The sequence below is a fragment of the Oncorhynchus clarkii genome, chromosome 18 (assembly GCF_045791955.1).
Source record: "Oncorhynchus clarkii lewisi isolate Uvic-CL-2024 chromosome 18, UVic_Ocla_1.0, whole genome shotgun sequence".
NCBI classification, from domain to species: Eukaryota; Metazoa; Chordata; class Actinopteri; order Salmoniformes; family Salmonidae; genus Oncorhynchus; species Oncorhynchus clarkii.
This window is the reverse complement of record NC_092164.1, coordinates 13,236,693-13,250,800: the sequence shown is the minus strand read 5'-3', so window position 1 is coordinate 13,250,800 and position 14,108 is coordinate 13,236,693. Positions and strand designations below refer to the sequence as shown.

The window sequence follows — 14,108 nt, the reverse complement described above, 5'->3', positions numbered from 1 at the left end:
CCAGCGACACAGCCTAGTTTCTTACAGTGAAGCGATTGTCAGACAAAAGCACTGAGTACCAGCCAGTGTCTTTTAGGTAGAGAACTCTGCCAGCCTCTCCTGCAGAAAGCTGGGGATCATTTTCCTCAGCCCAGGATGAAGGGAGGGGATGCTGAGGAAGATCATTGGAGACAATAGAGGGTTCGAAATAGGATTGCCCCGAGGCTGGATATATAACTAATGTCAGCGGACTCCGGGGCTGACCTCCAATTTTTGTAAACCACACTCACTGTCAAGAAGAGCTAGGGAACCAACGAACAGAGGCTTAGAAGAAGTTCTCTCCTGCTATCCCATGCTCCCTTTGGTTCACATTGGTTCAGATGTTTTCGTTCCCTTGGTAGTTCATGGGGTGTTTAATGAACTGAAGACGTGCTGTTATCGCGGCTCAAGGGTCTGTATTGTCAGGGACGTCTGAAGCGGCGTTGACACGGCAACAAATGTTTGTCGCTTAGTAGGATGCGATTTTACAGCCAGTATTTTTTTCTGTTTCGCTTCTACTAGTGTTGCCTATGCTTCCATGCATGGCTCTGAGAATCATTTCCATAAGTAACTAATATAGTCTAGATGGGTTTTTACGAGAGCTGTAGCCTTAAAAATAACTGTCAATGGAATACTCACTTCACACGTGGCCTGTAGCCCTCTGAGGAGGTTTGTGAGCTATAACAAGACATTTTGTTTGACGAGAGAGAGAGACATTTGACTGACACTGTAGATCTGTGAATGATTGAAATGTTGTGGTGACACTTCCCAAAGTAGGTGTGACATGCTACCGACAGCGGCTGGTATAGTGTAAGTAGACATGTCAACCAGCGACATATGCAGGTGTTCGTGTTAGCTGATGAGGGAATAGTTTTGGGCAAGTACACGCACACATCCAAACACCTCTGCTATAATTTGTCTAAGGTTGGCAGACCAGTGGAGGTTTGGGGTTGGCAGACAGTGGAGGTTTGGGGTTGGCAGACAGTGGAGGTTTGGGGTTGGCAGACAGTGGAGGTTTGGGGTTGGCAGAAGGCCTTTGGGACGACTGAGCCTTTGTTTCGGCTCAGTTCCTGAGCTGGAGGAGTGTTTTAATCTCTCTGTTATTTCTACCTAATCTCGTTTAAGAAACTGGGTGGTTCGAGCCCTGAATGCTGATTGGCTGAAAGCTGTGGTATATCAGACCGTATACCACGGGTATGACAAAACATTTCGTTTTACTGCTATAATTACGTTGGTAAGCAGTTTATAATAGCAATAAGTCACTTCGGGGGTTTGTGATGTATGGCCAATATATGGGAGGTGACTGGGTGGGTGGGGAGGATTGCCAGTAGGGTCAAGCTCTGAGGATGACCTGCAACCTGCTAGTTGACTACTACACTAAGTTAATTGTTCTCTGAGGTGTAGCTTACTGTACGCTTAGCTGAATGGGGTGTTCAGTCTCACTATCTAGAACATTCTGAATCGACCAGAATGGAACCCCCCCCCCTGGCTCTGTAGGAATCAAGTTCCTCCGGATCCATACACAGTTGGCTGACAGCCAGCTAGTACCAGGCTCTCCTCTCCTCCTTTAAGAAAGTTAAAAGGAGATGTGGAGGGACACCCTGTTGAGAGTATTGGTAGACATTACGAGTAACTCAGACCTATTGCTAAGCTATATGTCTACTGCAGTACCATTGGTAGAAGCCTACTGGGGCTTTTGGAAGCAAACCTTTTTAAAATGTTATATCTTCCAATTTAGTTTGAATCATTTTGGTAAAAACAAATGCACAATCAGAATAAACAGATTCAACAAAGCACAGTAGTCAAGGCGAGACCCTGTACATGAGCAGTGAACTAAGGCCCATTGCCTATTCAGACATTATTCTAACTAAGCATGGCACAAGGCCTTACTCTCCACTGCATCCTTATCTGAGGGAAGTAAAGCTCATGCAAACAGGTTATGTAATCCTACTTATTAGCCCATTGTGTGTGTTACATTTCAGTAAACACAGTGACGTGCTCAGGCCGGGCATTTAAGCTCCAATTGAAGAGGATGGGCGAGGCGTGGGTAATTTGAGCCGTCTCTGCTCATAATGATTCTCTGCATGGGAATAGTAATGCAGACAAGTGCAACTGGAATCACACGCGGCTCTTCATTCTGGCTCTGGGGTACTCATTAGAGCCAGGAAAGATTGGAATATTGTCAGAATGGCTGGGAACTGGTGTAGTGATCAGTACTCTGACTCGCGTTGGCTCAGCTAATTAAACATCAACTCCTAGCCTACGTTTTAATGCTTTGGATCGCATTGAGCTCATTAAATGTAAGCATTTTTTAAAATGATTTGTTTGCAGTTTTTCTTAATTCATTCGTAGCTCTACGTACAATACACGCACTTGCTACACGTTAGGCTAACTACCAGTTGTGCGTGTTTTATAGCCTCTAATGGGTTCTGAGCAACCATAACACTCAGTACATTTGTTACTGATAGAACATACGAAGGCTAAGCTATCCCTGAACAAACATAACAAACCCTTCACCGTCTTTCCCGTACTGTGCATGTGTCTTGGGCCCAGTCATTCAGACACCCTCATCTACAGGTCTACGATCTGTTCTCCCTCCCTCCAGCCTCCACCTCAGCCATTATGATGAGATGATGTAACTGACTCTAGTCATGCTGGCAAGAATCTCCGTCTGCCCACACCTCCCGAGGCGCTTCTCAGAATTCTACATTCCATCTAACTTTCTCTTCTCTCCTTGTTTCTTGTCCTCACTATTTCTCAGGAAGTGTGTGGTCAGCTCCTCACAGAGTGTGGACTCTGGGGAGTTTGGCCTGGCTGATTTATTCTTACAGATGGGTTTGTTGACTGCTTTGAGAACAGGGGACTCGGAGGTGATATTGAATTTGGTCTCTGCTTGTCTAAGGGCTCCTGGGCCTCTAGTGTCAGACTCTGGTTATTTTCCAAAAAGTGCCCCATTGTTGTTTATTTCATCCTAATTTCTTCCTTCCTTCCTTCCTCCTCTCTCTCTTTACATCCCTATGTACTCTCACCTGCTTTCCTCTTTCCTTCGTTACTCCTCCTTTCCTACCTACATACTTTCCCCTCTTGCATAACACAATCGGATTCTGAAAGGGATGGTGTAAGTTAAAGAAGCACGATGGTTGGGTGCATTTAACTGGTAGTTCAGCTCTGACTACATGAGTGTTTGGGGGTCCCAGGTTCCTCCTCAGGCCCCCTACCCTACTGGAGTCTGGGAGAGAAGTGGAAATCTCTGCACTGAGACTGGCTTAATGTCCTAGAGGTATTTCGGCCTGTGAATTTCAGATGCACTCCGGTACAGCAAGATGAATCCTAATTGCCCTCTATTAATATTCAAAAGGTTGTACTCTTCAAGTAACCAGTAAATTAAACCAAGCAAATATTTAGGGCTGTGTGATTTCTTCCACTTTCCTACCTCAACAGACACTTGGCATTTTAGAAGCTTTTCGGTGCAATTAGTGTGTACACAGTTTTGGAATCCGGGGACGAGTTAACTGAATTCTGCCTCGTTGTTTTTAACACCAACATTGGACTGTAATCGGACTCTGACACGAAAGAGTTAAGTATGAGTCACATTCTTAGCCTACCTCAATGAAAGGCAACATTTCCTTACTACTCACTAGGAGTGTGACAAATTGTCAATTGTGCTTAAGGGTTAAACTGCCATTTAAACATATTTTTTTAATTTTTTAAATCATACAAATTTCACAATGCAGAATAATGGTCCGAATTCTGCCCGCTAGTGCCGGGCAATGACGTTAAATCTACCGCAGTCATATACCATTGAAAGCGCCTCGGCTACGGCATGTTTGTATGTAAGGGTACACTACAGCTTTTTAAATACCGACACGAAACCTTCTCTGGAGATGGTGTCGAAGCGCCACTGAACGGGAATTGTATTTGTAAAGGATCTGTGCTTCTGAATGGGGGCTAACATCTATCACTAGGCCACCAGAACTGTCAATCAAATAATATCAAACTGCCTACCTACTGCCTGCGAACAGATCACTCCTAAATAAAGTACTTTAAGGTTTGTTAAATACCGTGACATTTACTGAGGCATTTAGTAGAAAGAAAACAAGACTGATTAGTTGCCGTACTTGAGAGAACAAACACTCACACTGTATTTTGCGATTTCTTGTAAAGCAGGGCCTATCCACAATGAATAGGCTAGGATATTCTACATGCAACAGACCGAAGAGGGAACTCGCACCATTAGCGAAGAGGAAAGTAGGCGAGCCAGCTGCACCGCGATTATAATTTTGTGGGTAATAAAACATATTGTTTTTCCGTTTAGGGATTTTTTTTTTTTTTAAACGTTAAGGATCCACATTTCGTTTAAACGTTCCTACTCACGACCCGTCTCGACTCTTGGCTTTCTTCGGCTACCTCAGTTCCTTCTATCTCTCCCATTCTCTCTCGTTTCTCTAATGGCATTCTAGTTCCCATCCGAGGTCATGTGAGAAGGTGGCCAGGTGCTAACGGGTAATACTAACACTGCAGGGCAGTGCTGAACGTGGGAGGGGGCCCATGTCTCGAGCACAGCTGTGCCTATGTCATCAAAGCGTGCCTACCCTCTCTCTCCTTTCTCACAGTCCTTCCCCGTGGAATGACACTCCTGCGTGTAATCACTTGCCTTGGCGCCTTCCAGGGGTGGGGGGTTTGACGGGGTCAATTCCATTGGAACTCACTCAGTCTACATTTGACAACTAGGGAGATAAATTGCAATTTGATTCACAAATTCAAATTGAGCAGCTAGTCTATCATCTTCTGTGAGGATATTTGAATTCTTGAGCTTATGAAATTGACCTCAAACCCAACTGAGTTCACCTGGCTTTCGGCTCTTCACAGTGTCATGGAGGTAATGGGAGTTTTATTGACATTTAGGCTGGGCAATACTAGTCCAGTCCAATCCTACACCCATCCCTGGCCTCTATTCCATACCACTTCAGTGTTTGCAGACCTAGGTGTTAACTCTATGGTAGAATGAAATCAAAACCCATATGAAGGCTAGGTGTAGCCCACATCTTATTGCTTACAACTACCCTAGCCCTTCAGTCTGCATACACCATAGGAGGGCTTAGGGTGGAAAGGAACCAGTGTTACACCGTAGGGAGGAGCTAGGGGGGAAGGAAACCAGTGTTACACCGTAGGGAGGAGCTAGGGGGGAAGGAAACCAGCGTTACACCGTAGGGAGGAGCTATGGGGGAAGGGAACCAGTGTTACACTGTAGGGAGGAGCTATGGTGGAGGTGAACCAGTGGTTGTTTTTTCGGCTTGCGCCTTTGTCTTAAGGAGATAAACGTCTGTCAGCCAGGGCTGTCTTTCAACCCCGCTGTAGTGGGGGGTTTAGGGAGTCTCGCTCTGTTTTCACAGATCGAGTAATGTCTGAGGGATATTTTCTTTAGCATATGGGTCAGGCTTCACAGAGCCTCCACTCCCCCCCCCCCCCCCCACCCAGAGGCAGATAGCTGGGTTAATCATTATAGTAGGAGAGGCCCACACATGGTGGCTGTAACCCCCCTACCTATTGGTTAGTATTTATAGGATTTTTGAATTGTAGGCCTATCGTATTGGACACTTTTATGAATTAGCCTTAACTCTGTTTTGATGGAGTTGAAATCTCTGCCACTGAGTTTTATGCATTGCTATTTAGTGATGGCTCTTATTTCTGTGTGTGTGTGTGTGTGCTGACAGATGCCTTTCAGTCACGCGTCTCTTTCAGCATCAGTGCCACAGCCACAGCCTTTAAGATTATACTGAGTGGAACAGCTGAGCACTGTGTGCAATGGGGACTTGAGGGTGTGTGTGTAAATGTGTGTTTGGTCTAGGTTTATTTCCTCTACTACTCTTTGTGTGTGTCTGTGTGTCTGTGTGTGTGTGTGCCCTTGTGAGGGTGCCTTTGTGTGTGTGCCCCACAGTCCCTTTGGGATTTACATCCTTGCACAGTACACTTCCCTGCCTTATCATATCCTCAACCCAACCCACCACCCTGGTCCAAGGCCCCTGTCAGCAATGCTAGTTCTCCCTGCCTCGAGGCCTCTGTAATGGGGATTTTATTTTCATCTTCACAGCTGTGCTCACCACTGCTCTGTAATTCCCCAGGCGGAGGAGAGGAGGCTAGGCTACGTCGCTAGCTGCTCCATCTCCAGCATTAGGCTCCATCTTATCCAGGGCTGTTGGGTTATTGTTACTGCACTGTGATGACTGAAGGCCAACAGGGAAGAACAGAGAGAATGTAAAGGTGCCAGATAATCCAAGAATGAATTCCAAATCGACCCCTTCCCCCTATTCCCAAGGCACTGGTGTGTGTGTGTGCGTGTGTCTGTGAGAAACGTGACTGGCCCACTGTGTTTTCTGTCTTCCAGGGGTCCCTTCAGTGTGGTGAGGCGCTGTATCAACAGGGACACAGGGCAGCAGTTTGCAGTGAAGATCGTAGATGTGGCCAGTTTCACCTCCAGCCCTGGCCTCAGCACAGAGGGTAAGGAAGAGTCACACTCATGCGCTGTGTGTGTGTGTGGGTAAAGCGCTGATGCATACTAACTTTCCATGCAGTTTCCTGCCGTGTCATGCTGTTCTGTCTGTGTGTGTGTGTGTCACACTGTGGTGGCAGTGCCCTGGGTTTTGGCGTTCATGGTGTGCCATCTGTGATGCTCCGGTCAGAGCTGGGCTAAGGACAGGATCATAAGGGAATGGAAAGACAGAATTGTGTGTGAAAATATTGATAGTGTAATAAAGAGGGATTGTTGAGTAAACTGATATAGAGTCTGGAAGAACCTAGTAAACTGATATAGGGTCTGGAAGAACCTAGTAAACTGATATAGATTCTGGAAGAACCTAGTAAACTGATATAGGGTCTGGAAGAACCTAGTAAACTGATATAGGGTCTGGAAGAACCTAGTAAACTGATATAGAGTCTGGAAGAACCTAGTAAACTGATATAGGGTCTGGAAGAACCTAGTAAACTGATATAGAGTCTGGCTCTGGAAGAACCTAGTAAACTGATATAGGGTCTGGAAGAACCTAGTAAACTGATATAGAGTCTGGAAGATCCTAGTAAACTGATATAGAGTCTGGAAGAACCTAGTATACTGATATAGAGTCTGGAAGAACCTAGTAAACTGATATAGAGTCTGGCTCTGGAAGAACCTAGTAAACTGATATAGAGTCTGGCTCTGGAAGAACCTAGTAAACTGATATAGGGTCTGGAAGAACCTAGTAAACTGATATAGAGTCTGGAAGATCCTAGTAAACTGATATACGGTCTGGAAGAACCTAGTAAACTGATATAGGGTCTGGAAGAACCTAGTAAACTGATATAGATTCTGGAAGAACCTAGTAAACTGATATAGGGTCTGGAAGAACCTAGTAAACTGATATAGGGTCTGGAAGAACCTAGTAAACTGATATAGAGTCTGGAAGAACCTAGTAAACTGATATAGGGTCTGGAAAAACCTAGTAAACTGATATAGAGTCTGGCTCTGGAAGAACCTAGTAAACTGATATAGGGTCTGGAAGAACCTAGTAAACTGATATAGAGTCTGGAAGATCCTAGTAAACTGATATAGGGTCTGGAAGAACCTAGTAAACTGATATAGGGTCTGGAAGAACCTAGTAAACTGATATACGGTCTGGAAGAACCTAGTAAACTGATATACGGTCTGGAAGAACCTAGTAAACTGATATACGGTCTGGAAGAACCTAGTAAACTGATATAGAGTCTGGAAGAACCTAGTAAACTGATATAGGGTCTGGAAGAACCTAGTAAACTGATATAGAGTCTGGAAGAACCTAGTAAACTGATATAGAGTCTGGCTCTGGAAGAACCTAGTAAACTGATATAGAGTCTGGCTCTGGAAGAACCTAGTAAACTGATATAGAGTCTGGAAGAACCTTGTAAACTGATATAGGGTCTGGAAGAACCTAGTAAACTGATATAGGGTCTGGCTCTGGAAGAACCTAGTAAACTGATATAGGGTCTGGAAGAACCTAGTAAACTGATATAGGGTCTGGAAGAACCTAGTAAACTGATATAGAGTCTGGAAGAACCTAGTAAACTGATATAGGGTCTGGAAGAACCTAGTAAACTGATATAGGGTCTGGAAGAACCTTGTAAACTGATATAGAGTCTGGAAGAACCTTGTAAACTGATATAGAGTCTGGAAGAACCTAGTAAACTGATATAGGGTCTGGAAGAACCTAGTAAACTGATATAGAGTCTGGCTCTGGAAGAACCTAGTAAACTGATATAGAGTCTGGAAGAACCTAGTAAACTGATATAGGGTCTGGAAGAACCTAGTAAACTGATATAGATTCTGGAAGAACCTAGTAAACTGATATAGGGTCTGGAAGAACCTAGTAAACTGATATAGGGTCTGGAAGAACCTAGTAAACTGATATAGGGTCTGGAAGAACCTAGTAAACTGATATAGGGTATGGAAGAACCTAGTAAACTGATATAGAGTCTGGCTCTGGAAGAACCTAGTAAACTGATATAGAGTCTGGAAGAACCTAGTAAACTGATATAGAGTCTGGAAGAACCTAGTAAACTGATATAGAGTCTGGAAGAACCTAGTAAACTGATAGAGGGAAAGAATACCTGCTAATCAGAGAGTGAGAAGAAGAGAGGGGGAGAAAGAGAGTTAGAAGTAGAGCAACAGAGAGGGAGAAGAAGAGAGGGGGAGAAAGATAGTTAGAAGTAGAGCAACAGAGAGGGAGAAGAAGAGAGTGGGAGAAAGAGAGTTAGAAGTAGAGCAACAGAGAGGGAGAGGACCTCCAGTGTGTTTGAATGCTGAGAGATTGATTTCTGGCTGTAGAGTTGGGCTGGTTGGAACTCGTAAATGTCACTTTCATTTAAAACCCCACAGCGCTGGCAGAAAAGACAGTTGGACCCCCGATGAAACTAACCTCTCCCTCCCCTTCTGCTGTAATTTTACAGAAACTCACAGAAACCAGTCGTGTTAATTGTGAGCAGTGACATTTTGAGTTAGCAAGCAGACTGGGCTTCATTGAACAGTGATGAGTGCGTGTAGAGAGCACATCTACCCTGCTACGCTATCCACTAAATCCATACTGTTAGACTATACCCTCCCTCAGTTACTACCATGTATCATCTGTTCTGTTTTCCTCTCTCGTACTCTTGGTCTTCTGTGTGTGAGAGAGAGAGACAGAGAGAGGGAGAGACAGAGATCAAGGAATGCAGAGAGAGAGACTCAACACAGAGATAGTGAGAGAATAAGGACTCTGTCTCTGGGTCTTACGTCATGAGTTAGGCCCGTCACAACACCGCACACACGTTTGTAGTCTCTGCAGACCAGTAGACTGGGGGGGGGGGGGGGGGGGTAAATGAGGTCTGTATAGGGTGATGTGAACTACAGACCAGTAGACTGGGGGGGGGGGGGGGGGGGGGGTGTAAATGAGGTCTGTACAGGGTGATGTGAACTGCAGACCAGTAGACTGGGTGGGGGGGGGGGGGTGTAAATGAGGTCTGTATAGGGTGATGTGAACTACAGACCAGTAGACTGGGGGGGGGGGGGGTAAATTAGGTCTGTATAGGGTGATGTGAACTACAGACCAGTAGACTGGGGGGGGGGGGGGGGGGTAAATGAGGTCTGTATAGGGTGATGTGAACTACAGACCAGTAGACTGGGGGGGTTAATGAGGTCTGTATAGGGTGATGTGAACTACAGACCAGTAGACTGGGGGGGGGTAAATGAGGTCTGTATAGGGTGATGTGAACTACAGACCAGTAGACTGGGGGGGGGGGGGGGGGTGTAAATGAGGTCTGTATAGGGTGATGTGAACTACAGACCAGTAGACTGGGGGGGGAGTGTGTAAATGAGGTCTGTACAGGGTGATGTGAACTCCAGAACAGAGGACAACAGTGCAGTGTGTCTGACTGGGTCTAACTCCAGACGACGCCTCTAGTGCCACATGAGCTCCCACAGCTTCACTTTCCCTCCCAACGCTTTTTCAACTATTTTGCCCCTCTTCGGTGTGTGTTGTAACGGTTTTGACTTGAGGTTATTTTTTTATAGGGGTGCCAGGTAGGTTGTGCCTACCAGAGAAAACATTGGTTTCTCCTTTTAGTTTGGGAGGGAATGAGTCCCATCTGGTCCGTCAAGTCTACACCATACAAAGGACTTATGTAAACGTCAGAAGGGAAATCAACTTTTCATAAACCCTTAAAACATTGAAAGAACTTCAAAAACAACTATTCTTTTGCGTGGGTTGTATTAGCAACATCAATGGATTACACACACATAATAATATAACACAATGAGTTCTGGTTCCTCCAGAAATGTCCTGTACCTCGGGCCTAAAAAGAGTCCCGCCCGGTAAAGGAGTTCAGTGAACTCAAGTGACTTTGGTCACGCAATGTTGGTCCGTTCATTCCGTGTAGCGTAAACCCAGTATTAAATCATACAATCAATATAACCATTTTACCACAGAACTTTAAAGCGTATCTGCTCTTACTAATTCCTCAACTACATCTAACTACATAAATCATCACCGTATACATCATATCAAAACAAATGAAATACCGTATACAAAAAAGGTGGTAGTCAGTCGGTCAGTCAGACAATCCAATCCGCCAACAGATCTCCAGCGGAGAAAGGCCACGAAGAATAGAGAGGAGTAGTCCACGGACGCGAAGAGTGGATCCGATCCTGGGTAAACTCTCAGGCTACAAAACACACGTTTAACAGCAACAAAACAACCGGAATAGAGAAGCTTCGGGAACACATCCTCAGTCACGTCTCCATCCCAAACGCCACTTTTGCGCAGCTGATGCTGGCTATTTAATTGGGAATTAAAGGGAAAGCACCCTATTGGAAGGAGAAGCACTGAGACGGCTCAAAATAATTCAGGGCCGTCACACACCCCCTCCCCTGGAAAAAGCCGACCATTGCCCTGGAAGGCACATCTTGGTCGGGGTAACCGAGAAAGGTCTCCTCATCACTTTCCTCTACAAAAATTCTCATGACTTTTTGGAGCTCACGCTCCTCAGCTGAGGGGTCACAGGCCTTAAGGTGTGAGACTTCTGGGTCTGGGAATCCGAGAAAAGTCTCCTCACTTTCCTCTTCAAAGATATCCAAGATCTTGCGGCGCTCAATCGCCTCCAATTCCTCAGCCGAGGGGTAACAGGCCTTAAGGCGTGAGACATGGACAACGCGCATATCTTCACCTGTGTCCTCTTTCACCACTCGGTAGTTCAAAGGGCCCATCTGCTCCACAATCCTATATGGTCCTTGCCATTTAGGAGCGAGCTTGGCAGAGAAGAATTGTTCAGCTTTCGAGTAAGGATGAGAGCGAAGCCACACCCGATCACGAAGCTGAAACTGCATGTCTCGTCTGTTCTTATCATAATTTCTCTTCTGCTTGAGTCGAGCCTGGGTCATGTTCTTTGAGACAAGAGCTCTCAAGTCATGGAGATGGACTACCTGGTCATAGCAAGCAGCGTCTGGAGTAATCTGCTGGGGCTGTAGCACCATATCCAAGGGTCCTCGGAGGGGACGACTTAGGTTCAGCTCTGCAGGTGTGACTCCAGTGGACTCTTGCACAGCAGAATTCAGGGCAAATCGAAACTCGTGAAGGTGCTTGTCCCAGTGTTTGTGCTGGGTCCCTACATAGGAAGCAATCATTGTCTTCAAGGTTCGATTTACTCTCTCAGTGAGATTGGTCTGTGGGTGATAGGCCGTGGTCAACTTCTGTCTCAGGTTCCATCTTTGGCAGGTCTCCTCAAAGAGATCAGAGACAAATTGGGAACCTCGATCAGACAGGATGTAATCAGGCACTCCCCAGCGAGTCAGGATCTCTTTCGTAAGGATGTTAGAGACGGTCCTTGCTGTGGCCTGACGCAGGGAAAAGAGTTCCACCCACTTTGAATAATAATCAACAAACACAAGCATGTACACATTCTGATTGGAGCTTCTAGGAAATGGACCCATCAAATCCACTCCTAGCATTTCCCAAGGTCGGGTAACCACCGTTTGCTGCAACTTGCCAGCAGGCTTTCTACCTTCTGGTTTGTACATTTGACAAACCTGACAGTTTCGGATGTGTGACTTCACATCCATGCTCAGATGTGGCCAGTACAGTAACGCTTGCAACCGCTTGTAGGTTTTGAACCTGCCCAAATGACCAGCTAATGGGTCTTCATGGAAATGTTGAAGCAGTTGTAGGCGTAGAGTTTCAGGTATGTACAATTGGTAGAGGGTTCTGTGTGGTAGTTGTACAACACGGTAGACTTTGTCTTCCAGGATGGTCAGCTTTGTGGTAGGATTGACCATCTTTTCTCCATCTTCCAGGATAGTCTGGTACAAAGCCTGTACTTCTGGATCATCCTGTTGGGCTTTCCATATGGTCTCATCAGAGATGGGAAAGTCTGTTTTGGGCGAGTCTCGACTGCTTGACAGGACAGTAGCACATGTAAAATGAGGGCCACCGTTATCACAAGCAGGAGCCCTGGATAAGGCATCTGGAACAGTGTTGTATTTTCCTTTCCTGTATTCTACTGCAAAGGTGAACTCTTGCAACCGTAGAGCCCATCTTATGAGTCTGGTGCTTGGTTTGTTGGTCTTGAACACCCACACAAGGGAGGAATGGTCAGTGACCACAGTGAAGTGTCTTCCCTCCAGGTAGTACCTCCACTTTTCCAAAGCCCAGACAACTGCAAGGCACTCTTGCTCGGTTGTGGAGTAGTTCCGTTCTGCTCCATTCAATGTCCGACTGGCGAACGCTAGCACTTCTTCAGTGCCAAGTCCAGTCTGTTGGACTAGGACAGCACCAAGTCCAACATCACTTGCATCAGTGTAAACAACAAAAGGGGAATCAAAGTTGGGATGACCTAAAATGGGAGGTGTGACGAGGTGTCGTTTCAGGGTTTCAAAGGATGTCTGGCACTCTGCCGTCCATAGGAATTTCACTCCTTTTCGCTTCAACGCGTTGAGGGGTTCTGCCACCTGGGAGAAGTTCGACACAAACCGATGGTACCATCCAGCCATCCCAAGGAACCGTTGAAGGGCCTTGAGTGTGGTTGGCACAGGAAAATCTTGTACCGCCTTGGTCTTTTCAGGATCCACATGAATGCCGTCGAAAGACACAATATGGCCAAGGAACTTCAGGGAAGTTTGGCAGAAGTTGCTCTTCTTCATATTCACGGTCAGACCAGCTTCTCTTAGCTTGTCCAACACTGCTTGAAGATCTTGAAAGTGTTGTTCTCTGTTCTGGGAGTAGATAATTATATCGTCCAGGTAGACGAAACAGATCTTCCCTTTGAGCTCACCTAACGCAATCTCCATCAGTCTTTGGAAAGTGGCAGGTGCATTCTTTAATCCAAAAGGCATCACCTTAAAGGAAAACAAGCCCTCAGCACAGACAAAAGCAGTCTTGTCCTTGCTTTCCTGGTCCATCTCAACTTGCCAATAACCACTATTGAGGTCAAGGGTAGTGAACACAACAGCGCCAGACAATGACTCCAGGATCTCGTGGATGGTAGGAAAAGGATAGGCATCAGTCTGGGAAACATTGTTGGTCTTCCTATAGTCCACACAAAATCTAAGACCACCAGTCTTTTTTGGGATGAGGACAACAGGAGCAGCCCAAGGAGAGGAGGAACGTTCTATTATATCTTGTGTTAACATATCATTAATGAGTCCCTTTTGGATGATTAGCTTCGCTGGGGACAAACGATATGGCTTTTGCTTGATCGGCATTTCCTGTGTAAGGAATATTTTGTGCTTCAGGAGCCCGGTGCGTCCTAGCCTTGAAGTACATACATCAGCATTATTCTGCAGCTGTTCCAACAGCCTTAACTCCTCTGGATGTTCCAGCTGAGCTCTTCTTACAGCCTGTAAAAGGAGATCGTCAGAAGGATTATCAAGGGTTAGTGGTAACGGAGCAACGGCAGAGAAGACTGCCACATTTGAACCCCAATCATGTAACTTCGTAGCTTCTGATTGGAAGAAATGCTTCTTGCTCGGATTGTATGGAAACCAGTAGCAATTGTGTGCGATATCAATCTGGACACCACTGAAGTACATGAAATCAATTCCCAACACGACAGGAAAA

At 45.8% G+C, this 14,108-nt stretch overlaps 1 protein-coding gene across 9 annotated transcripts in view; it reads left to right on the top strand.

The window, feature by feature from the left end:
- LOC139373008 (peripheral plasma membrane protein CASK) overlaps window positions 1–14,108 on the top strand; it is a 50,855-nt gene that overhangs the window by 3,376 nt on the left and 33,371 nt on the right. For all 9 annotated transcript variants that reach the window (XM_071112960.1, XM_071112958.1, XM_071112957.1 and 6 more), the window contains exon 2: window positions 6,404–6,516. In XM_071112960.1, the coding sequence (XP_070969061.1) occupies window positions 6,404–6,516 (113 nt within the window). The remainder of the gene's footprint in view (window positions 1–6,403; window positions 6,517–14,108) is intronic.